Consider the following 25,642-nt stretch of genomic DNA (forward strand, 5'->3'; position numbering starts at 1 on the left):
CTCATGTAAATCCTGCGTGTCTATGCTCTTATATGACATGGGATACGGTATTGAAGTGATAGTCCAGAACGTACGTGCCTTTCTAGAAGGATGATGGAGATGCTGTACCCTCGGCAGGTTTGGGGATTATCTGTTGAACAGTCTTGCTAAGACTTTTGGAGACACTGATGCATCATGGTAAATGATGCCTGTCACGTGGAGCAAAGAAAACTGTCCCCCTTCAAACCCGTTGGGCGGAGATGTGTTAGTGGGCCCCTTTCACAGGAGAGCAATGGTCTTGGGTCTCCTCACTGAGGAGAATGAGAAAACACTTGCACAAACGTGGGTATCTGGCAAAGGGAAGTTCAGTGAAGTACTGCTTACAGGATCAGCCTGAAATTCCATCTCATCTTGTATTGAATCAGCTGAGGAATTAAAGAAATACCTTAATGTCCTCCAAAGGAAGAAGGCTTGAAACAGCAGGAATTCATTGTCTTTGGCTACAACTATTTCTAAAGGGAACCCTGGAACAGCTTCTTTGTGGAGAAGAATTCTAGAAATATTTTCTGAGCCTAGAAGCAATAAAGAACAAAAATGGGTGTTTGTTACATCTACATCCAGTTTGCTTGCTGTTTCCGACCCCGCATCTGAGTGGGGGTCGCTGCTCTCCTCAGCCTGTTTTCCTCAATGATTTTCAGAGTACCTCACACTGTCCAGAAGAGCTATTTTTACAAGAACCCTTGGGGTTGTGTCAGGAGTCCAGATGTTCAGTCACCAATTCTTATCCTAAGTCTTAGAGAACAAAATGCTGGAAGGAAACCTATAATATGCAGTAACATAAACACATACTGCTTTTTAATTTTACATTTATTTAAAATTTAGGAATAGCTATTTTTCGTATCTCAGGAAGCCCAACAAAGTCCTTTACTAGTAAAAATATTTCCAGGAAAACATTCGTATTTTTGAGATTCCGAGAGCCTCACAAACTAGGTTTCTGAAGAACACCACCAATATTTTACATCGATGTTCAAGTATTTCTTAGGAGCAATTTTATCTACTCAGTGGACATAGTAAGGCACTGTGGTCATAGTTAATTCGATCAAGAGTACAAAGTTAAAATAAAATCATTATTTTAACTCCAAGGCCACAGTACTAGACTGTAAAATAATTATATTTGATTATTCAGGAGATACAAATGTGTTAAGCAAATCTAAACTCTCTACTTTTTTGCTTTTTGTTATTTTATTTTACAGAAGATTCTCCACAAAGAAAAGGAAGAAGATGAAACCAATGTAACCTTGTAAGATGTTGATATAAAGTTTTAATATCAGTCCTTTCGTCCTGTCAGATAGTTTAACATATTCGGGACAACAACAACAAAAGAACATATTTTGGCCTTCCATTATTTTAAAACGTGTAATAATCATGTGAATTTGCTCCTGAAATAATTTATATAATCGCTAGTTTGTTCTGTTTCGAGCAGCTATAGGTTAAATGAAAATGTTAATAGATGCTTTTAACTTGGTGTCTAATCTGTATTACTCCACTGAACTTCTGGTTTTGAAATAATGCATACAAGGCTCTTCTCATTACCTTGATTACTACGAGCTGTTTATCTCCCGCAAATAATACTAATTATCTCCATTGAGAAAGGTGTGAAGCACTCTTTCTGATTAGCAACCCTGGGAAGGCTGACAGCCAATTAGTAGCTCTTGAGTCTGGGCGGGTGACCGGAGAAGGACACTTGTGGAAGACAAGCAGAGCCATCCCTTCTGGGTCTGTCGGAAGCACCGCCTTGGACACGGGGTCATTAGCTCTAGCTGCAGATTTCAATCTTCTCTAGGAGTCCTGCCCCGCCCTGCTGTGGTCCGGGTGCGAGGCAGGTCTGGGGGCGCCTGGCTGCAGGCAGCAGCTGTCTGCCAGCACCCTTGATTGCTGCGAACACATGAATGCATATATGTGGGTGTGCGCACATGCTAAGAGAAGTCTTTCTGGAAAAACGTCAATACGGGCAAATTTCTAGAAAAAGTAGGTTTTTTTTTTTTAAGGTAGATTCATTTTAACATTTCTTTTGTAAGCTAAAATTTTCAAGTAGAAGTAACAAAACAAATGAGGTTTATTCCTGTCTCTTATTTACCTTTCCTTTTGGACTTTAATAATGGCTTACATAACGTTACATGGCTCTTGTCTATGAATTCACAAGCCTGCTTATTCGATTGTGAGGCAAAGATGAACAATTAAGTTATCTTTGCAGACCTACTTCAGGTATTCTCTTCCTTAAGATTTTTTTCAAATTAATTTAATTATTTACTTATTTGGGGCTGGACTTGGTTAAGCCATGTGAATATCTAATGAATGTGGGAAAATTCCAAAGCTTCGCTCACTTTCTAAGGCTAAATATGTCAGGTCTCCTATAGCCTACCAGTTGCTGTTGGCCTGGCCAGGGCCATAAAACTGGAGATAAAGTTGGACAAGACAGAACCAAAGGAGATAGCTTATCTGTTTTGCTGTGTCTTCATATGTCATTCTGTTAACCACAGTCGCTTTTCAAAGGTGACCACAGTCAGAATACCAGTCCAATAAATCACCAAATTGTCAACATAATTACTGCCTGGGAAGAGAAGTACAGTAAAGATGAAATTTTCCCAAATGAAGCTGCAGGGGAAACTATTAATGTAGACAAGAAGAAGAAAAAGATTGAGGATACAAAAATTCCCTCATCTGGAAGGTGGGGATTTCCATGGGGTATGAATGTGTATTTAGGAAAATCTCATTAAGTCATGGAAAAAAATCTACAACTGGAGTTTTCAAATTCTTTCAGCCACTACATACTTAGTGATCCCTTTTTCTTTTGTATATATTTCTCATAACAACACCTACATCCTTGTAATTTCTAAAGTACTTATCACAAAGCAGTTTCTTTATTTTAAAATGAATGGTGTGAAAATGTTCCCAAGATTCATATTATTTTAAGGTCAGATAGAGAAGGGACCATATATTTACTTTAGACCTATTTATTAACTTTGTATGCTTTTTCTCAGTGTCTCAGCACTGAGAACAGAGCCAGGAGCTGTTGGAGATATTTTTCTTCCTTTATCAATCTCATGTTTAATAGGAAAAGACAGTAGTATGATTCTGAGGTTATTATTAAAAGACCACAAAAGACAAATCAAAAAAAAAAATTTAAACAGAGCGGGCTATCTTTTTCCAGGAATTCAACTAGAGAGAGCTTGTAAAATGATTGGATTCCAAGAATAATTTGGATCTTTTATACTAGTCTTATATTTTATTATTATATTACTTTTATTGTTCATTTTCCTAGAGAACGTATCTTGGTAATCTTTAACCAGAAATAACATGTGACATTTGTAAATACACTTGTATATGTGTGTGTATACACACATTTTAAGAGCTATATTGAACTTGGGTGTGTCAGACGGTCAGAATTTTGGTATCTTAACCCAACCCTCTGGGAAATGGCCAAGGACCAAAGAGGAAAGGTCCCTGCATTAGGAGCAACGGTTTATTCATGGCTTATAACCTTAGCACCAAGCACAGAACTTGGCCTACAGTCGTGCTAAATGAATGAATAAAAAGAAAAAAAGACATCTGGGCACTGAAAGTCAGAGCACATTTTTTGAGGAAGAAGGGCTCCCACTCAAGATTGTCCTTAACAAGCTGAATCTCTAATTTCCTCCTACCTTTTGGAGGACTGGACAGTAAGTTCCTTAGGATCCTCATGGCTGTGCTGGTCCCTTACACAGGTACTCAATAAATAAGCTTCTCTCAAGGAGCAAGCTAGACCAGAATGCTGCTGTGAACCAGACACTCTAATAATAGTGAAACCAGAGTGAAAATCCCCAAACCCAAGCAGTCTGAGAAACCCAGTGATGATACTCCATTGCCTAAAATAGGTTAAATTATGACCTGTACCTTTGGCTTGAGAAGGCACACAGGTATACAAAGCATTGAAGGTCTGCCTTCAAAATTCTTAACATAAAATCTGACACCCCAAATTTCGCTTTGCTGGAGAATTCACGTCTGTGACTACCTCAATTCACTGATGGTGCCAAATGAATGAAGTGCTACTAAAATAGTCCTGAAAAGAGCTGGGCACGCACTCAATTCAGCAACACAACTAGCAGGGGACGAAGGGCTCAGCAAGAGTCAGAGGGAGAAAAGAGACAAGTCCAAAGCTGAACGCACAAGGGCACTGATGATGTCATCCCAGTGCCTGGCACCTGGAGGGGGCTGAGGAGTCTATTTATTTTACTCCGTGGGGACGTCAGTGCCACTGGTCAGGGCCCAGTGCCGGGACAGGAACGAGGCTGGGCAGGCCTGGGTACAGAGACAGCTGGGGAGTGGCTCTCATGCCCTCTGGGGTCGGGGGAGGGTGCATATCCCTGGGCAGCGGCAACAGGCTTTCCTGGAGGTCATAGAGCAATGTCAAAATTCCTGAACCAGACAGAGGCTCAGGAAAAGAAACAGGGTCAAAGGCCAGGCCACAACAGGTCAGAATCATAGTCATTGGGTCTCAGCACTGAGAACAGAGCCAGGAGCAAGAATGGCTTCTGAGTCTGAGCCATCACGGTCGAGTCCTTTCATATTCACTATCTTACTTTCCTCACCCTCTCCCTTCTCACGATGGGGTCTAAGGAGAAGCAATGCCAAGGACATGGACTTGGAGTCAGGAGATTTAGCATGAGTCCCTATGCTCTTATTACCTTACATGTGATGCTGAACCTCTCTGGGCTTCTATAAAATGGGAATATCCATTAATTATTCCGACCTCACGATATCATTGCGAGGCTCAAATAAGATCACAAAGGGGACAACAAACTCTAAGGGATACACGGTTATTACTTGTTGCTATAATTACTGTTGTTAATGACTATCCTGCCTGCTTGGAGCTAGAACTGGTCTCAGATGATGGCTGAGTAAATGCATTATGTGCCCTTTTGCAGGTCTTAAATGTTTGGCTGATAAATGGTGCGACAACTGGTTTGGCATTCTGAACCCTGACCATTGTAACTTAAGCATCATTTTCTATCTCTAGCGATAACATGAAAAGCATCTGGGATGTGGGTCGGTCCATGACATCCTTTCATATGGTCTGGTAAGCTTTGGAGCGTGTTAGTGACTGGCCACTGGCGCCTTTCACGTTTGCTGAGTAGCAGTCTGATATCATTGTTCCGCATTTTCACTGTGTCCATGGTGTCTCGAAGAGAACAGAAATCTCTTCATAATCAGCTTACCCAGTGTGAGTTGAGACAATGGTTCTGTGCGCCTGGCTGACCCCGTTCTTCCTCTCTCATGACGGGGGCCTTGCTGGATCCTTGGGGAGGAGGGCAAATTCATTACACTACAATATGGAGTATCTGCATAGCTTTGCCAGTGGTTTTGCCATTTTTAAGTTGCAAGAGGATACAGAAGACCCATCTCTAAAAGCTGCCTTTGATGAGCAAATCTTCGTTTGATCAGTCTCAGTGTGATCTAAGACATATGTCAACAGTAAGAGACAGTTCAACCAGTACTTTTTTAACAATGACACTGGGGGCGTTTCACTCAAATAGTAACATGCTCACTGTCTCTCTTACAGGACTGTAGAGCAGCCCTACTGAATTAATCTGGCCTAAATCTCCATGGAATCTTTCTAAAACTTGGTTCCCAGAAAGCATGAAAGAGTCATGATCTTAAAAAGATCTGAACTTGCTGATCCTTCTCAATCTGCAAGGCCTAGAGCCGCCCCAAACTGTTTATTATCTCTAAGCATGTTTTTCGGTAAAATTTTTAATGGAAGAGAGACTCCCTGAATTGGTTTAGAAAGGGAACTGACATGCAGGGCAAGAGCTTTCCAACTGAGATGAAAAAGAACACCATCTCTTGTCTTCCCACTGATGGCTCCAAACCAATGGCTCCAGGGCCACAGTGCAAGACAGAGGCGCAGGCAAATGGCAGGCACCGCATACCTAAAAGCGCATTCAATACACCTAGCCAATCCCAAAGCAGATCCAAAGCGGCCTCAAGTTATATCAAGCATGTATACGTTTTTAAAGTGAGGAATGGAGGGCCAAGGTAAATTTTACGTAGAAAAGAATTTCCTGCAGCCAGGGATGAGGTCAGCACCCAGAGAGCATGCTGCGAGGTCCTGCCTGGTTGAAGAGTCACGTGGCTCACAGACTCGGCTCTCAGTGTGCCCTAGCAGCCAAGGTGAAAAGTCATACCCAGGGACCAAGTACTTGTTGGTGTGAGAAGTTTCGTGGGGATTCTTGGTTGTGTTTCACAGCGGTGATGCAAAATAAGAGCTGGAGCTTTGTACTCTTATTTTCGACTGGTGACCAGCTAAGTGCTGGGGTCTCCAGTGGTCTGCACGTGCATGAACTTGCTTCCGTTTCAAAAAGACATGATGAATCCAGCTAGGCTCTCAGGCGTGAAGCTAAAATTGTATTGTATAAATTTTATGTGTAAATAGGTATTCATTCTGCAGCTAGAAACGGTAGGTAAAAATTTGGTCTAACTGCTAATAATTCAACTCAAATTAAAAAAAACAAACTGTGTGACATGACAAGGCATCACCATCTCCCGTTTCTGCCAAATTTCAAAAAAGTACTCCACGTTCACTATGGCTTATCGCCAATGGAATTTAGATCCAACTGACGGTAGGACCCCTGGACCGAAATGTGGCAGTGCTGGGTCCCCTGGTAACAGATTTCCCAGTCTGCATGCTGACGGATATGGGGAGTATCTGGGGGGTGAAATGAGAACATGTGGGTGTGGTCTGGACCCCTGCCCTCTCAGCAGCCACCTCTCCTGGAAGATCCACAAATGGCCAGAGGACATTCTTTAATTTTTTAGTAGACATTTTCACTCCTGCAGGGTTTTTTTTTTTTTTCTTTTTACAATAATATTGCAGCATTTTATACACTTGAGTGACATTTTATCTTCAACAATCTGACAGACACAGCACAGCGAATACTTCTAAATAGGGCCTCTAGAACAATTAATTCACCTGGTAACTCACGATCTCTACAGCTAACCCTCATGTATTAAACAATGTGAAATCGTTTTGTTCTTGTAAGATAAACTTGAGACCATACAGTGACACAGTTTAAAATGGCCCAATCACAAGTGGAGTTAGAGAGTTAGCATATTAAATCGTGTAGGAATCACTACCTCTTTTAAAAGAGTTATTTCTATAGGGAAACTATTTTAGTCTAATTTATTTGAAAATATGTTTGAATGGAGCACCTGTAACTTCAGAAAAATGTAATATACGACCATTTAAATAAATGCTTCTAGCCCCTAGAAGTCATAAAAATACTATGTAGTAAGTGAATTGATTTTTTTTTTTTAATAAACACACCAGGAGTTATACTTACAAATAAGTGTTATTGCTAAAAGCCCTCACTTTCAGAGGCTATATGCTTGTGCTGAAATGCTATTCATGTTAAAATTCTATTTGAAACCTCTTCGGAGTTGCTTTCAGAGCAAATTACTATGTCATAGAAGACAAAGTGCCTTTATTTTACTGTCACTTTTTGCTTCCTCTGAATGATTTTACCCAGGTAGATCATCCACTTTTTCTCACCAGACTTAGACGTGAATGACTCTATTTCCTAGAGTCTGATAAACCTTTGAAGTCAGGGGTCTGTGAAGCTAAAGACGTTCAAAAGCCTGTGCTGCAAGCCCCAATGCCAGTTTCAACAGAGGAGTACCAAAAATATTCTGAGCGACTATATTTCTGCAGGAACTGTACAGTTTTCCCACAGAACTATTCTGAAAGGAAAAATACTTCACTTGGATGTGTACACTTTGCTACATTGAAAAAGAAGCTCACTACTCTATCCTTGGACCTTGTATTGGTCTTAACAAACAAGCTTTCACATGAAAAGTGCTGTCAGGTGCTTTAAAACAGGTGTGTCGAGGGGGCGCCTGGGTGGCGCAGTTAAGCGTCCAACTTCAGCTCAGGTCATGATCTCACTGTTTGTAGGTTCGAGCCCCACATCGGGCTCTGTGTTGACAACTCGGAGCCCGGAGCCTGCTTCGGATTCTGTGTTCCCCCTCCCTTTGCCTCTCCCCCACTCACGCTCTGTCTCTGTCTCTCAAAAATGAATAAACGTTAAAAAACAAACAAACAAACCAGGCGTGTTGAGACCAATCCATTCCCTAGAAAGGAGGTAAACAGTTAAGTGCAGCAGAAAATCTCCAAAAAGCTAGACAATGTGATTATTACTTAACATGGTGAATTCTATCAAGTGATAAAAAGCTAAAAGAAAACCAATTCTGCTACATCAGGGTCAATGGCTGTGTACCATAAAGAAAATGGGATCTTTCTTTTTAAAGTCCATGAGCCTTTTCTGAAGGGCATATTTCTTAATAACCTTCATTAACTTCTGTTTGGTTGCCTAAGAGTTGTCTCTTATCCAAAAAAAGTTTAACACAGTCTCAGTAGAGATTGTGTTTATTTAAGCTTGTTGGAAAAACATTCCTATCATTTCAAGAATGACTAAATATTTTTCATTCACATAGTTAGCATTCCAGACTATGTTTTCCTGCCTCTGTTGATTAGATGAAAATTAGCAGGCCCAAGTCTGAACTATTAGATTCAATTATTATCTACGCAGGAAAAGGATGAGACACCCAGCAATAATGCCCTTTTAGGTATGGGAAGCGGAGAGCAGAAGACGTGAAGAACAGCCCCTGGCAGGGAGCTTCAACGGGAAAACGCTTCATAGCTACGACTGCTGAAAAAGCTGTAAAATCAGAGGCAGAGGTTTTTCTAATCACGCATTTCACAATCAGCTCCAAACAATAACATTCTAATGTTATTTGAAATACCTAAAGCTATTTTAAATTACCAGAGAAAAAAATCACAACACTATGAAATTCATCCAGGAAAAATTTCTGATGCTTTAGGTTAAATACCTACCTAGGTCAACACACAGTCATGTTCCCTGCGTCTGTTACCCAACATACGACCTTATTTGGTTGATAAAAAAAAAAACAAAAAAAACAAAAAAAACAAAAAACCCACAAAAAAAACCCCAACAACCCAGACTGTGCTATGTTTTAATTTCCATTTATGGAACTAGTTTCCAGGACACTTAAGAGTTAAAGGATGGAAGAGCATGCCTAACGGTCTTTGAGATATTATGAGTATCTTATTATTCTTGGCCTACTAATAATAGCATCGTATATGGCACTGAAGCAATACCACCCATAAACTGAGTTTTGATCCTTGTTTGATGTATCAGAATGTTAATATCATGTGACCCTGTGGCATCTTTGACTTCGCTGCCTCTTGGGTCAGCCAAACTATGTTTGATTCCATGCCACAGAAGCAGTAGCTTAATCATCTGAGATACTATTCAGTGAGGAAGTATTATGGGCAGGGCTGGAAACATTTTTTCTCGTTTTAAGGAATTCCCACCCAGATACGTGCCTGGTACAGACTTTTCTGGCAGCCCAGTAGAAATTTCATTTGAAGGGTGGCTTGATTCAAAAGACACCATCAGCATTTATGGGAAAGAATATAGTGCTCCTATACAATTAGGATTGACGAGGAGGCCGTTATGTCTGCTAGCTCACTGACCTCCAGCCCTTTAGAGAGGAACACAGCAGGCATTCTGGTGGGTGAGCTGACGTTGCAGTGGCTTACTCCATCCACACAGGTCAAGAGAAGCCTAATGCTCTTCAACACTGTCTCAAGTAGGATCAGGATTACCCAAGTAAGAGATCTAAGAAAGCCAGGTACCAGGGAGAAAGATAGTTGACTGTTTGGCTCAATCACATGTTATCCCAAGTTCAGAGAATTAGGAAGAATCAATGCAAAGGAATCTCTTATTCTTCCACTAGAAGAACTGGCTTACTCCAGGTAAGCAGAATTATTAGGCCTGGCTGAAACTCAGCTCAGTTTCACATAATAACTCTGCAAACAGCACTCATTTTAAGTTTTTATTATGGAAAAGATTTTTTTCTGTTAGTCTTGAAGTAGACAGAGTAACAGGACAGACCCTTATGTACCCATTATCTAGCTTTGATAAGCTAGAAATAACTCTTTGATATCCTGAGAGAGGAAACAGATTTGCTCTTGTTTCAGAGAAACAGAAACAGTAGAAAGAAACTAGCCATTTGCCCAACCACAAGGATGAAATGTATTTACTGGCAACCTAAGCCATAATGTTGAATATTACCTTATGAAATATTACCTATGCTGTTCCTGATTTTTGATAAGTGATACTCTGGGTGTTGGCTCTGAAATCCCCCAGGTCATCAAAGCCAACAAATCCTCCCAGCAGGAGACTGTGTTCATGGGGCCTGAAGGACACTCAGGTCACAGAGGCCACCTGGGTGGGGTCCAGCCATAGCCCAAGATGAGACAGCGGACTGGGCCCCACATCAAGACTTCGAAGTAACAATGAAATTCTTATCTCTTGCATCAGGTGGGGCAGTCAGGCTGGCCTCATTCATACCTGTTCACATTTCTTGCATTTTTCTTATTGGGTCATCAAGTGCATGTCATATATACCTTGTAGCCAATATTTCCCTCCTCAACACCTATCTTACCTTTAAATATAAAACAGATTTTTTTTTTTTTTAAACAGAAAATGGTACTGTGTCCTTAGGGTCCCTCTGACATTAAGAATCAGCATAGGCACCACTTATATCTGATATTACTGGGAAAAAGTTGAAGTACTTTCAATATTGAATTGCGATGTTAAAAAAAAACGTAGTGAAATAACAAGGCAGGTCTTAAAAGCAGTACATTCAACTTGCCAGTGAGCATTAGCCTTGTGGGACTCTGGACACAGGGGCTAAACTGAAGAGGGAATAAACCACAGTTTACAAACCAGTGATGAAAGAGCCCTGTGGCTGCCCTGGGAGGGAGTCGAGAGCTCCGTGCTCATCAGGAGGACGCGTGGTCAACTTGAAGCTAATGGGTCCAGCTCGCCTGTAGACATCTGGGCCCATCGTGTGCCAAACACACTCCATCTAACACTCTTGCTTCCTACTCTCAAAGTGTATTTTCAAACATAGGCATTTTTTTTTTTTTTAAGTTTATTTATTTTGAGAGACAGGTAGAGAGCATGCGGGGGAGGGGCAGAGACCGAGAGGGAGAGGGAGACAAAAGCCCAAGCGGGCTCTGTGCTCAGCGCAGAGCCGGATTCAGGGCTTGATCTCATGAACCATGAGATCACCACCTGTGCTGGAGCCAAGAGTCGGAGTCCCCCAGGTGCCCCTCAAATATAAGTATTCTAACATTGCTCTTTCTTCATCTGCTCAGGGTCAGCATGTGAGGCTCTGGTTACAGAAACCTCTACCAGGGTCTGCCCACAGTCTTCCTCCTTCCTTAGCTCAGGAGGAGGTCTGTAAGAGGAGTTTGCTTGATTTCCTACTCCAGGCTCTTGCTCCCTCCCTGCCTCACTCGCTCATCATTTATTCATTAACAATTTCTGAGCACCTACTTACGTGTCAGGTGCTGTCTTTTGGATTTACAAAATATGATAAATTCCCGGCTCGTTGGGGAGTAGCCTCTTTCAGGCTACTCGTGGACCTGGAGCGCCGTGTGCTGTCTCAGAGGCAGCACTCCTGAGTGGTCCAGAGCCAGGGCTCTGGGAACACACTGGCCGGCCAGTTTCGAGCTCTACGACCTTGGGCGAGTCACATGACCTCTAACTATGGGTTCTGTGATGATTAGGATGGGGCTAGCAGAGGGAAGTTGTGAGAATCAAAGGAGCTGATGCCCTTAAAACAGGCTGTCTTTGTCGGTGTGCAAGAAATGTTAGCCACTGTCATTAAGGGCTATAAATGAGAGGACACAAACGGTGCCAGATGCTGAGGAAGCCCTCACTCTGCCACCTTTTCTGTTTTCAGTGTTTAAGGAGATAAGGACACATCTTCCATCTGTACGCTTAAATTGCATTGCAAACGTCGTACGCTATTCCATTCTCTTCTATCCTAGCTCTTTAACAAGGGCGAGAAAACTAAAATCATGTGATTGAAGAATAAGAGGAAAGGGGGAGAAAAGCCAGTAGAGCAAAACCTGAGAATACAGTCAGTTACAGACTCACACAATGGGATGGCTTATCTGTATACCTGAATTGGGTGTTGACAATAACTTGGTAAGACTCAATCACGAGAGTACTTAAGTGCCAATTTAAAAAGCACTTAGGTACTTGTGAATTGAGTTAGCTATCAAGTAACAGCCTAGTCTTGAAGGGCCCTAGTTCCCCTGTCCTCCAGGAGTAACCAAGCGCATGGCATTGTCACTTGGAACGTACAGATCTCTAGTCACAACAATGTTTGTCCCAGCTGTAGGTCCTAATACCTAATACCTAATACCATATGTGGTAGTCTAGTAATCTATTTAGAAAGAATCTCAAACCACAATCTCTGTGTGGGCTCTTTCATCTAATTTCAGGCTCTGAGTACCCTGGGACTGTAGCTAATAGGGTGAGGGCCAACATTTGTTATGCAATTGTGCACAGAGGAATTTACTGTGTACAAACTGCATAAATACCAGTGTTCCTGGTTTCTCCAAGTAATCGTGGCTGATTATTACACATTAACACCTTCCCTTTTTCTTATTTCATCTAATCTTTTCGCTATTCTGAGATCACTTGAAATTCTGTTTAAATATGCTGCTGAAAAAAATTGTTTTCAAATAGTTCCGGAGACTTTCTCAGGTCCTATAAACTAAGCAATAAGTTTCATTTGCCTTATATTGTTTTATAAGTTTATTATTATTAATATGTAACCTTCTGGTACTCAGTCTTAAAGTTGCATGCTCTTTTTTGATCCCATAACAAAAAGAATCTGTCTGTCTTCCTACTACACCTTAAAAGGAAAGTTACTGGACAGCAAGCATAATCTTATATGAAACTCACTACTTAAGTTAAAAACAAGAAACTCAACATAACCAATCAAGTTCTCTGAGGACTAGAAAATGGAGCATGGTGAAGGCTGGATGCAGAGAGAAAAGTGCTGCAAGGAGAAACCAAGGAATTGAGGGCAGCAAAGCTTAGAGCTTGAAATCAAGGTGCTGAGTTCTGGGAAGGAGACTGTCTGGACATGAGACTTGGGAAGGAAATCTGTTGTAACTGTCAAAGGCATCCTTCTCCTGCCCCCCACCCCTGCCCGAGCTCCTCAAACCAGGGCAGGGGAGGGGGGCAGGTGGGAAAGGGTGGGGTAGGAGGGGGGTAGGTGGGTAGGTCCAGAAACACCCGGAGTAGATTTCAAACCACAAATGACCTCCTCCTCTGTCACCCCACTCCCCCTGACATCGGGCCAAGAGCCAGAAATGAAGAGAGACGAATAAGAAAAGTGGCAATAGGGGTGTGAGTAAACAGACGACATCTGGGGGCATGGGAAAAATGATGGAACGTAGCCGAATCTGACAGGACTGCTGTGTATCCCATCACTGCTATATAACGGCAACTGACCTTGGAGGGAATTACCGAAATCTCACTCAACCTTAATTTCTGCAGCTTTAAAACAGGATGATGTGGCCTTCAGCACAGTGTTGCTTGTGCATTAGACGACATCAGGTACTTACCGCACAGTACCTAAATACGGGCATGCCTTTTCTCCTGGTTTTGTATAAAACAGTCTAAAATATTTTCTTTGACCTTAACGAGGAGTTGTCTCTCATTTATCTTTGTGTCCAGTGCCGCATTTGGACAATCAGAAGTTCTTAGTAAATTTTTTGGAATTAACAGCTGACCAAAACTATCACTCTTTTCTCAAACAGTGGAAGGTTAGATCACACCTCCACAGAGATGTGAGACCAAACTCTAACATTCATTCCCTCTCCAAACATCTACATGCTGTACAAATAAATCAGTCCTTTTCACACACACACAGATATTCCCAGTCACTAACAGTTTCCCTTCTCTGTCACTATGGTAGGTAAGCTAATGAATGCAAAAGGGTCTGTCTTCCCTTCATTTCCTTTTAGACGAAAGACCCTATTTTTTTTGTTGTTGTTTGTTTAAGAAGCTTTTTAGTCTTATTTTCAATTTATAATTCAGGACTCACGAAGTTAAAGGATTAGTGTTTGTTAATATATTTAGGCTTTAAATTTCTCTCAATGTTACAATGCACATATATGTACTTAAGGATTTCAAGTCAACAGCGGACTGTCCCAAATTCTCAGGGAAAGATCTTCCCACCTCTGTTTCAGCCAGGTGCCTTTTCTCACAAAGCCAAACCATATACCATCACACGTATTTCCGTCCACTCCTTTTTCCGGTGCTGAAACACTGCCTTCAGGGGATGGGAGGAGTGTATGTGTGAGGGGTGGGTGATTTCCACAAAACTGGTCATCTGGAAGCTATAAACTTTTGGAGTGTGGCAGCTGCATTCTGAGCAGAATAATGGCGAGGGAACTGGTGATGTCAATAGACCCAGAGTCCTCCCCTTAAATGTTTGTATGATTTTTAAGTTCTTTATAATTCTAAGCCCTCAGAGGTTAATAAAGCTGGTCAGGCAAACTCTGAAGTCTGAGTTTCTTACAATCTGGGTAGAAGCAAAAGACTTCTTGATACAGGACTTAGTCAACTTAACTGAATTTCTGAAAAGACCTGTCAGTTCCTTAATAGCTGTTTTAAAAAATTCTAGAAGGATCCATCTTCAACATGATCCACTTTAGTTCATTTTACTATGCAAATGTGCTTCTTAATGATGGATTCTCTCTATTGGATCTGTCAGTATATTTGCTCTCTTGTCTGTACTAACAGACACAGACAGAGGATTAAAGCTACCTTAAGGGTGCAGAGAACCTTCCCAGGATGGGGGAAATGGACTGGAATAGGGTTTGGGGAAAGACCGTCCCAGAATGCCTCGGGCTCCTCTCCATTAAACAGGAAGAGTGAATGCAGGCAGCCAAGACCAAAGTCAAAGCCTCAGGATACTAGAAGCAGAATGGATGCTCAGAAGGAAGGCAGTGAGGAATGCAAGTTGCCTTTGATGGTTCCAGGCTTTCCTTCTAGCCATCAGGACTCCTGGGCTCATGGAAGCATCATAACTCAAACACACTACGCTTGAGTCACGGGTCTTATCTCCCATTCTGTTTTATTGCGTTGACCTTTGGATGGCTAATTAGGCTTGAAGTGAACTGAACTGAAATGTATATATTCTTATATTGTAAAGAATTGAGATAAGCATATCTGCAGCAGTAAAAAAAGAGAGACCAGGCCATTCTCATTGCAAGTTTGCAACACTTGCCCCCAAATGATTAGTTTGGGCCCGTAGGGGGGAAAAAAAAAATTCATCTGCAACTGGTAACAGCATGAAGTAGACATTATGCCCGAGGAAATAAAAAACAAACAAGAACATACTGGCAGAAGCTGACCCAACTGGAGGCATCCGCCAGGGACTCAGCAGAATCAACAAGGCTTACCTTCGCACACAGGGCAACACTCGCCGGGCACTTTGACGGGGTTCATGCAGCTCTGCCCGCAGGCTGTCGCCACGCAGTGGGGCTCCCCATTGATGCACTGGCAGAACGTGCAGTCGTCTTCCCGCCACCGGTCTCCGTGAGCGCGGATCTGACCGCTGGCGTAGCAGCCGGCAGGATTATTAAAAGGATACACTGGATCTAAATCAAAATGTGAGCTCAGAGTGAGATGGAGGGCATTCTAAATCTTATCCCTGCCTGCACCTGGAGACATTTTTCCCAGGTGCTAGTCATCAGCAGTTCTTTTCCAGCTGTGATCGGCAGAAGCTCGGGCTGCATAAGGGGTCTCCAGGGGGGACATGCAAAAGCAGCTGTCCTACTGAGTTCATGTCCACCCATCCTGACACTGCAGACAGGGCAGGGGATCTGTGGTGTAAAAACCAACGTGCAGGTGTTACCACTACATAAAGTTCCAAAACTCGGTGGGCAGAGCTGGGGGTTGGTGACTGCAAAACATAGGTCCATTTTAGGCTCTGACAAGGTCTTCTGAGTTGTCAGCTTTAATGTTTAATCATACTTCAATTTCATCACCTGTAGAGTGGGGGAAATAATGCCCCTGTCCAACTCAGAGTGACACCGTGACTTCTAGGATGGACTGAAGTCTATCTCGGGGTGCCTGGAGGTCCACGTGGACAACAGTGAGGAGGACAGCAGGAATTTGCTGTGGCCTTGTTTGAGATGAGGATGGTTTAGACATACAGTGGGTGGCTGTTTGTGCCCTGGAGGAAAGGCTATGAACTTAGGCTATTTTTCTCCCCGTGAGCTGGGTGGCCAAGCAGCAGCCGAGGATGGGGAACAAAAGTAGCCAAGGCTACTGTTAAAAACTAAAAAATGTTTTCTGAGGTTACTGACCAGGACATAAACACTGCACACAAAATCCCCAACTACTATCATAATGAGAGCAACCAGATAAACCACTCAATCTTCTTTTTCAGAAACACGTAAAACCTGGCTTCAAAAAGTAAGGGCTGCTGAGTGGGGAGGAAAGACCAGGCACTCATGAGTTTGGTCCTCTTTAGTCTAAAGAGGTAACAGGGCGTTATAAGAAAGTCAGAACGCCAAAAGTTAAAATCATGCAGTCACAGCTTTAGAAAGTCAGCCTGCCAGAAAGGGAAGCAGCCAAGAGACCTGAGCTAGATAAGACTTTATAAATTTCTTCATAAAAAATATTACACTGCATACTTCATTTCTACTCTGAGCCTGGATCTGAATTCCAGGAAGTGAGACATAACCGGATCTGCGCCCAGACCTCTCATTATGATTATTACACAGAGGTTCCTATCTGTGTTTTTACACTACCAACTGCTATGTAGTTTGAGAAACTATTACAAACTGGGGCCAGCTAGGGAACAAATCATTTGGGAAGGTTAAAAGTTTGACGTGACTTTTTAAAAAAATTAATCCACAACGACACTTCTAAAAAGTGAACCACCTTTCTCTTATGTCAGCTAAAATAATTGCTAAGACGGGAAAGAATTTCCCTGGTATAAACAATTGTTCAATGTTAGGAATGTAGTTTGTATACTTTAAACATTTTCAGATCTCCAATATTATGTGGTAAATATAGCTCAGACACTGAACAGGACCGTAGGAAGACAGAAAAAGGTACAGAATGTGGCGTGGCATTCTGTCCTCTGTTTCCTGTGCACAGATAAAGGCAGGGTGGACTTTAAGTTGTTTTTTTTTTTTTAACGTTTATTTTTTATTTTTGAGAGAAAGAGAGATAGGGTGCACAGCGGGGGAGGGGCAGGAGAGAGGGAGACACAGAATCTGAAGCAGGCACCAGGCTCTGAGCTGCCAGCACAGAGCTCGACGTGGGGCTCGAACTCATGAACCATGAGATCATGCCCAAACTGAAGTCAGACACTCAACCGACTGAGCCACCCAGGCACCCCAAAGGCAGGGTGGACTTTAGACGCAAGACGGAAACGTCTGATTCCAGACTGAGGGTCTGTGACCCCGTCAGTCCAGACAAGAAGGCCCACGTCACCTTGGGCCAGAGTGATGTGTTCACACCAGAGACACAATCAGGTATGGGGGTATCATAAACTTAGACAAATGACTCTACCTTTTTGAACTTCAGTTTCCTAAACCTTAAAATGTGCAGGCCATAGTGAATGGATATTCAGAATCATTATTCTGAAATGTTCACTATTTACAAATAGCAGAGGTGGGAGAGTAAAGCCTGTTGGAGAAACATGAAACTATTACTTCTTAGAGGGATGAAGGGATACAGAGAAAGCAGACCCTGAGAGCCTTCTGCCCAGGGCCATACCTGACACTTGGCTGGGCTTCAGCTGGTGTCACCACCATGCCACACAACCCCTCTCTCACCAAATACACATTTTCAAGGAGTAGAGTCCTGACCCGACCTGCAGGGCTGTGGGTGTGGAAAGGAGACAGGGCAAGCTCCCCTCTGAGCTGACTGGCTGAGATGGTCAATGATCAGGGCTGGCTTGTTCCAGCTGAATAATCTGAGGAAAGCAGGGTGTGAACTCTGACGTCCCCAGATCTTGCTGAGGAACTTCTGGAATCAAGGGAGGGGGGGAATGGATAGCACTTCCGGGAAATCTCATGTTGACCTGTGTAGAGAGGTGGCCCACTTTCTACACCCAGGGCATAACTTCCCTTGGGGAGACATCTCATGCACTCCTCCTGACATGATCAAAGTCCTGAAAGATGGGCCATGATGTCACAAAAAGGGAACTTCTTCAATTTTCTTCTATTTTTGGGTGAGACTGAATTGTGTTGATTTTGATATTAAAAGTCTGAGCCATGTATATGCTTATTAACCTTAATGAGCACTTTCTCTTACCCTCACACACTGGGCAGCACTCTCCTTCGGGCACATAGTACCTCTCGCAGTTCAGCTCACCACACTGGGCAGTGAAGCAGATGGAAACACCCCCTTGGCATCGACAGAACCGACAGTTGTCCATTCGAAACATATCTCCGTCATTATATTCCACGTTATTGAAGACACAGGCTGGCTTTGTTTCTGAAAGGAGTTAAAGCAAACAAGGCATATTCAAAGTCATTTCTGGGTGGTGCCTTTTGTTCTTCAATCAGCCTCTAGAAAATTCTGACAGAACGTTAGAATTTGATAGAAATTTACCAAATTGATATAATTTGTACAATGAAAACAGTAAGGCAATGCAAAATACAATTAAACAAAGTCAGTTATCTTCCTGCCCCAAGGAACTGAAATTCTCCTGAACAAAAATCTACACCGACTTACCCCTACTCCAAACAAACAAAGGTAACCATCTGAGCATGAAACTCATATATCTGATATGTGCTTTAAAGACATTATGTGTGTTTTGCTAAAGAATTCTCTGCGTCAAATAAACGATCTTGCCTCCACATTAGGCTCTGCTCTGCCTCAAAAACAATTTACTTAAGGTCTTTTGGAGGTGATGTTCTTGTGTTCTTTCAGTGTTCGCTCCTAAATTATTTCTTCTATCTGGGTTAATAATCCATAGTTTTAATAGTACCTGGACTTTAACAAAACACCATTCCCTTTCTTGGAAACAACCTAAATGTCTATGAACTGATGTTATGAGAAAACAAAATGTGGTATATCCATACAATGAAATACTTCTTGGCCATAAAATGTATGAAGTTTTGATACATGCTATAATATTAATGAACCTTGAAAAAATTACACTAATTAAAGGAAGCCATTAAAAAAAAACCCCATATATTATATGATTCTATTTATATGAAATGCCCATAATAGGGACATCTATGGAGACAAAAATTGGGTTAGTTGTTGCCTAGGTGTGGGGGTGCTGGGGGCAAATGGGGAGTGACTGCTAATGAGCTGGGAAGTTTGGCGGGGTCGGGGGGGGGGGGAGACTAATGAGTATAGTAAAATTGATCGTGATGATTCCACAACTCTGTGAATATTCTAAAAACCACTGAACTGTGTAACTTGGTAAACTGCATGATATGTGTCTCAATGAAGCTGGCAACATAAAAATATTCCCAAATTGAAGAAAGTTCTCCTAGGCTGAAATACCCTGTTTAATAAGGTGGGGAAAGCTAGATTATGATACAAGCATCGTTCATGGGCTCCTATGAGCCAACATCATTTGATATGTCACCTTGCATGTTTGAAACTTTTAAAGAGACTTTCACCGCATTTTAATTTGAATGTATTTGCACCTGGTTTATACCTAAGGACAATGACTTTCTCATTTGAGTTTATAATAGTGCAGTGGAGAAGACAGAGCAAGTGCTAATATCCATTTCTTTGATTAGGAGAATGAAACTTAAAGAGATTAGGTGACCTGCCTAAAGTCACTTGACTGGTGTGAGGCCGGCTGTGCATCTGTGTTTACACAGGCAGCAAAAGTGCAGGTCTGAACCGAGTCCCTACTGCTGGCTGTATATATGATTTCTTTTTCCAGAAAACTAATATTGTGTTACAAAGTATCATCTCATTATAGCTCAGAATTCTTCTATATGCTTTCAGCCAACATACTAATCTGAGCAGGGAATAGAAGGAACTGGGCAGTGAGACCACAAGTTCCAAAGTGTAGAAAACGGGAGCGCTCTTGCAAATCAAACTTGCATGCTGTGCAGTGAGGTAAAATACTGTAACAAAATGCTGAGCACCCATTCAAAATGAAGGGACAAAAGTATAAACCCATCAATATGAATTACTTGGTTACATTAATCAGCCAAATCCACCATCTGCGTGAAGCTACAAATCTTGGTGCAAGATTTGAAGTAAGTGAGGAGGGAAGAGTCTGGTTATGAATAATGCCGCTCCAGATGAACCAGTATTTTTGGTAGGGTGTGCAGAAGCTTAAGCGGGTGGGGACGGGGTTGATGAAGGATCTGGCAGTTAGGGTTCACTAGCTAATGCACAGAGAACAAGGGGGGGTGGGATCTAGAGAGACGGGGAGTCCCCCAAAACACAGCCTAGAAAACATAATGAGTTCTCTAGGATAAACACCCCACCCCCAGTCCCCCCGGCCGCACGCGCACGCGCGCGCGCGCGCACACACACACACACACACGCACGTCCCATAATGAAATCCCCATAATGAAATCCCTATTTGATGCTGAGAGAAATTTATAGACGCTCTTCAGAAAAAAATACAAATAAGAAGGATGGCAGTGATCTTTGAAGAGCAGTGACCAATTACTTCCTCACCTGTAGGGGATATAAATGTGATCCTCGGAAGCATGTGGAGATTACCACTACCTCTGTAAGGAACAATTTAAGTGGTTGTGGAAATGAAAAATAGTACAAAGAAATAATTTACTATGGAATTTATAGTTCTCAATGCAGAGATGCATAAAAGTGTCTTGTCAGTGATTTTTTGTGTGTGTGTTGTTTCATGTCTGCCCAATTAAATTTTATATTTCTTAGTTATGGAATCTTCTCTTTTCTCTTTAATATAGTCCAGAACTCCTGAAAAAAAAAAAAAAACCCAACAAAACCTGATAGTTGGTTAATAACCTTTACTGCCTGCCAAATTACAGTGATTGGCAGATGGTGATAGGTATATAATTTTAGTGAAAGAGAAGACTAAAATGTAGAACTTTTATATCAAATGTGAAAGTGGAAGAAAAGTCCAAATAGATACACTTCTGTTGCTTTTTCCCTTCAATCTCTCAGTAGGAAAAGGCTAATATCTTGCCTCTGGTCTCATTTCCCTGGCGGTGAGCTGTGTAGGAAGGCCAGTGGGTGGACCGCAGAAGCCAAAAGAGAGACAACCATACGTCAGGAAACATCTGAAAATCTCTCCATATGTCAACAGCAAACTGATGGCCCACAAAGACAGGGTACATGGGGTTCTACAATACTGAAGGGAGAAAACCCTTTTCCATTGGGGGAAGACGTGTATGTGCCAGAGCAGGATAAGGAAAAGGGAACCACCCTCATAAGGGAGTGCAAAAGGTAGGATCATCACTCTTAAGGAAGAGCAGCTTGAGAAGGCCCCAGGAACACAATGGGTGCTCAATAAGTGCCTAGTAAGTGAAATACTTATTCTCTGAATTACGGTAGAAGTAGATATTATACCTCTAGAAACATTACTGAGCATTACTGCTATACAGACAGTGGGTTCTCAATAGATGTTGTGTATTCATTTTCAACTAAAAGACTGCAGGTCTGAGTTTTCTAGACCCAAATTTTACACAAAAAGCAAGCCAACTCTGGGGATGGCTCTCCCACGACTGGTCAATTTTACGGTTTACTGCCTGATGCTGGCAGAGGCAGTTACTGGCTATGACACTCAAACCAAGATACTCTATTTTATTCAGATACGCACATACGACTGATCATGTATCTGAGCAACCTTCCATATTCTATGCTTGAGATTTCAAACCCAAACTCCTCTAAGCATGAGGTGGGGAGGGGGAGGGTGCTCGTGTAAGACGATGGAGTGCATTACAGCAAAATGGAGAACACGCACTCATCAAAAAGAAGCAGAGGCCACCGCTCAGTTCCAGCTGACTGAAGATAAAACTTCTGTCTGTGGGCCCGAGCAGGCACAGAGCTGCTTCTTGAAGGAGACTTGAGATTACTCCAGGCCTGGCTGTGGGTCATAGTTCCAGGTGATGAACTTGATGACTTCTAAGTTTCCATCAAAGGAGCTCAATCATACCACCTGTTCCTTTGGTTTCTAAACAGGGCTCTTGTTCACCTAACACCTCATAAGTCTTACTTTTGGCTCTCATCAGAGAAGGCGTCACAAACTGTCTCGATCTGGTTTGCAACTGTCTAGTCCCACCACCGGAACCGAACCGAATCAAAGAGAATGTTTGTGAAGAATGTTCTCTCCATCTATTCATCCAGGCTGATGTTTTCAAAACTTAGGAGTTTGCAAATTCTCTGTGAATATTTTCCATCTTGTGTTTTCACTTTAATACTTAATCTTAAAACACACACACACACACACACACACACACACACACACACACGGATCACCTAGATGGCAGCTTAGGAAACTGAGTGGTGACATGCTGTCTCCATTTCCATACGTGGGGTTAGGTAACATTCAACCCACTGTCCCCTCAACTGGGGTTTCTAGAACTATTCCTACATTGTTGGGGGGGGGTTCTCAAAATCTGGGAGGCAATGCTCCAGACATCTAGATTCCAGCTGTGTGCCGAACTCATCTCTGAGAACTGCTTTCGCTGAGTTGCATTTGAATATGTGGCTTTTGCTCTGTGTTGAGAAGAGCTGTCGCAGGAAACCCGTGTCTGTATTGGTGGTGTGAACGGGACTGAGGACGTGACCTACTGCATCAGCCAGTGCCTTTCAAATTTCCAGGTGAGAAGAGAGTTGCCCCCTCCAGTAGGTTCTTTCCTCTGAAAATAAGACCTGCGTATCTAACTCTATCTCCTTTTTTTCCACTTTGACGGCCAGGAAGTTGGGAGCCTTGCTAATGTTTAACCCTGGCAATTATGCAGACAGACACTTACAGCCTGCACACCTGCGGGCGCTTTCTTCTTTTCGGTTTTCACTTTCAGCATTTGCATACAACTTTATGGTTCTCTCTTTTCTCATTAGTATTTTCGTGTTATGGCTTTTGTTCTTGCTATGAAGGTGCCTGAAATCCTTTGTGGATAAGCAAAGCTTTATATAAATATAAATAGACCTCTGTTGTTCTAAGTGGTGACAAGGAGTGTTTGATATGTGATATCCTCTAATGATGGCCTTATGACAACAGTAAGATTTTCCCAGGGCGCTGGGGGTGGGGCCAAACACACACACACACATGCACGTATCTGCGTGTGTGCATGTATGTATGTACACCTTAAAAGAGGTAGAATACAGACTTTTAAATGTTATTGTGTAAGCTTATGAATCTTCCCAGCATTAAGGTTTCTAGCCTCATCTACAACTGAACAACTAAGACAGTAATAGAAACGCCATAACAGGACAATGAACAAAAAAGCAGAGATCACCCAGGTTTGTGGTGGCAGGCAAGCGTCACCCCCTGAAACACTGAGCGTGTTTTGTCATCTCTGCATTGTCTCGTGGCAGATGGCAAGTCCTATTCCTGGAATGACAGCTCTACAAACAGCGAGGCTATAAACGAGAGCGGGCCCCAAAGATCCATCCACGGCAGCTGAGGTGGGGGGCGGCCATTAGCCGTCTGGTCACAGCACACTGGGTAAGATGGAAGCTTAATGTCCTGATAAGAAAGACACGACGCTGGATCTCTACAACTGAGATGCAAGGAAAGAAGAAAGGCACTCCTCTTCCTCGCCCAGAGGACACGACAGCAAATGGTATTTCCAGGGGACAAGTGACTTAAGATTAACGTCCAGGGAGGGCAGTGAAAGATGGAGGTCCCCACAAAGGAACCCCTCTCTGGGCTGGTATTTAACAGCCACCTCTGGAGGGAACTGATATGACCTGAATCTGCTCGCTCACTCCCCCAAGACAACCTGGACACCCACAGACACAAGGACAGACCCTCTGCAGGTTCAGGCTGGAGAATGAGAGACAGACATGAGAGGACTGGCCGAGTGAGGAGTCCTAGAAGGAAGCACATTTGAGATGCTAGGAGTCCAGGGTGAGGAGTATTTGTGCCAAATGGCAGAAGAGTTAAATACTCGCAAAATGTCCCCTACGATACGTAGCAGTACCAGAGAAGAGGCTTTGCGGTTTGCTGGTGTTTAACACACACGACTAGAAGTGAGGAGAAGCACTGAGAAGAGGCTGCTTTCTCCACATGGAGCTTTTTCTACACCTGTGCTTGGATTCGTGAGGTCTGTGAGCCAGGAAGCTCATCTCGCCTTCTCTATCCCCTTGGAACGTCCAGACCCGGGTCTGTGGGTGTGAACGGGAGGTAACACGCAAAATAAAGACTATTTATTGCAAGTGCTTCACAAGGGGAACCTCATTTAAGTGACTGTTATTCACTCCACTTGACAGATGTGGAAACTGAGGCCCAGGGAGACCAAGCGATGCCCAAAGTTACACAGCCGGTAACTGGGGGAACCAATTCTCAAACCAAGGTCGTATGGCTCCAGTCCACGTTCTGTCAACCACGAAGCCTGACGCCAAGTGTCTACTCAAAGCAAAACAAACAAAACAACAGGCGGCCACTGGACTGAAAACCAAAGGACGCAAGGACTCAATTTTAATACAACCTTTTCATATGGGGAAGGGCAGGCTTGAGGGAGGGCAGACATTCTTCTGAACTCTGATTTCTTAGAGGCAGCAGTTAATAGGGGGGTTTCTGCAAGTGCGATTTTGTTGTTTTTGTCCACATGCGCCTTCATTTTCCTCGTGTCTAGGCACTGACTGAATAGTGCTAGCACGACTGACATTTCACTTGCTTGACTTTTATTCTTTGTTTTCCTTCTAAAAATTCTGAGGGAAGGGCATGTCTTAGGTTCTCCTCCCTTTCTAGCATCTAAATTCAATAAACACCATGTCACCAAACACCAAGCCCTGTCATGAAAGGTGAAAAGGAGAAGTGGATTCTATTTGAAGGAATCTTGTGACTGCAGAATCCTTTTTCAGGGCCATAAGGCTCGAATCAAAAGCGGCCAATAAGAATGACCTAGCGCCGGTCAAAGCCGTGCTCTCTACGTAGGAAAATACTCGACTTGAGGAACGATGCCTTTTCTGCGTCAAGTTGTGGTGGCTTCAATGTGGCGTCGGTTACACAGACTAGCTCCTGACAGCAGTGGTAGTGTGGTCACAGCTTCCGCGATCCTTTTCCTGAGCTCCTCACGTTTCTGCACTACCGAAATACAGCCGAATGTGACAGCTACAGACAATCTGTGCTTCCACTTTCAAAATTCTCTTTCTGATGGACGGAATGAGGATCCCCTTCTCCTGACTCCCTGTGCTGCTCTGAGAGATCCCAAGCCGACCTTCCTCCTGAGTGAGTGGCATGGAGTCCCTGAATGTATGCCCCGCCTTCCACAGGGCGGAAGCGGCCAATGGAACCCTCCCTCCTCCTGCACCCCCACGTACCATTAACACATTCAAAGACATCACAGCACTTTCCGGGTGTCCCATCTCCACGAGAGACTATGCGAGGGGTGGATCCCACCTCACACACGGGGAAACCACATAAGCCAGAGAGACACTCGCATCTGAAACCAAAGAAAAAGGGAAGGAAAACCCCATGAATAAACAACAACATAGAAGTCGGGAGACCACAAACAAAGTGGCAGTGGCTGTGGCAAACGACACTGTCTTGCTTATCTGGGGTCACTGGG

General features: G+C 43.0%; 1 protein-coding gene across 2 annotated transcripts in view; it reads right to left on the reverse strand.

Moving 5' to 3' along the window:
- The window catches only part of CRIM1 (cysteine rich transmembrane BMP regulator 1), a 187,788-nt gene that overhangs the window by 53,562 nt on the left and 108,584 nt on the right, over positions 1 to 25,642 (reverse strand). For both annotated transcript variants that reach the window (XM_049651883.1, XM_049651882.1), the window contains exons 5-7: positions 25,395 to 25,516; positions 18,252 to 18,434; positions 15,380 to 15,577 (exon numbers count right to left, since the gene is read on the reverse strand). In XM_049651883.1, the coding sequence (XP_049507840.1) occupies positions 15,380 to 15,577; positions 18,252 to 18,434; positions 25,395 to 25,516 (503 nt within the window). The remainder of the gene's footprint in view (positions 1 to 15,379; positions 15,578 to 18,251; positions 18,435 to 25,394; positions 25,517 to 25,642) is intronic.

The sequence above is a fragment of the Panthera uncia genome (genome assembly GCF_023721935.1).
Source record: "Panthera uncia isolate 11264 chromosome A3 unlocalized genomic scaffold, Puncia_PCG_1.0 HiC_scaffold_12, whole genome shotgun sequence".
Taxonomy (NCBI): domain Eukaryota; kingdom Metazoa; phylum Chordata; class Mammalia; order Carnivora; family Felidae; genus Panthera; species Panthera uncia.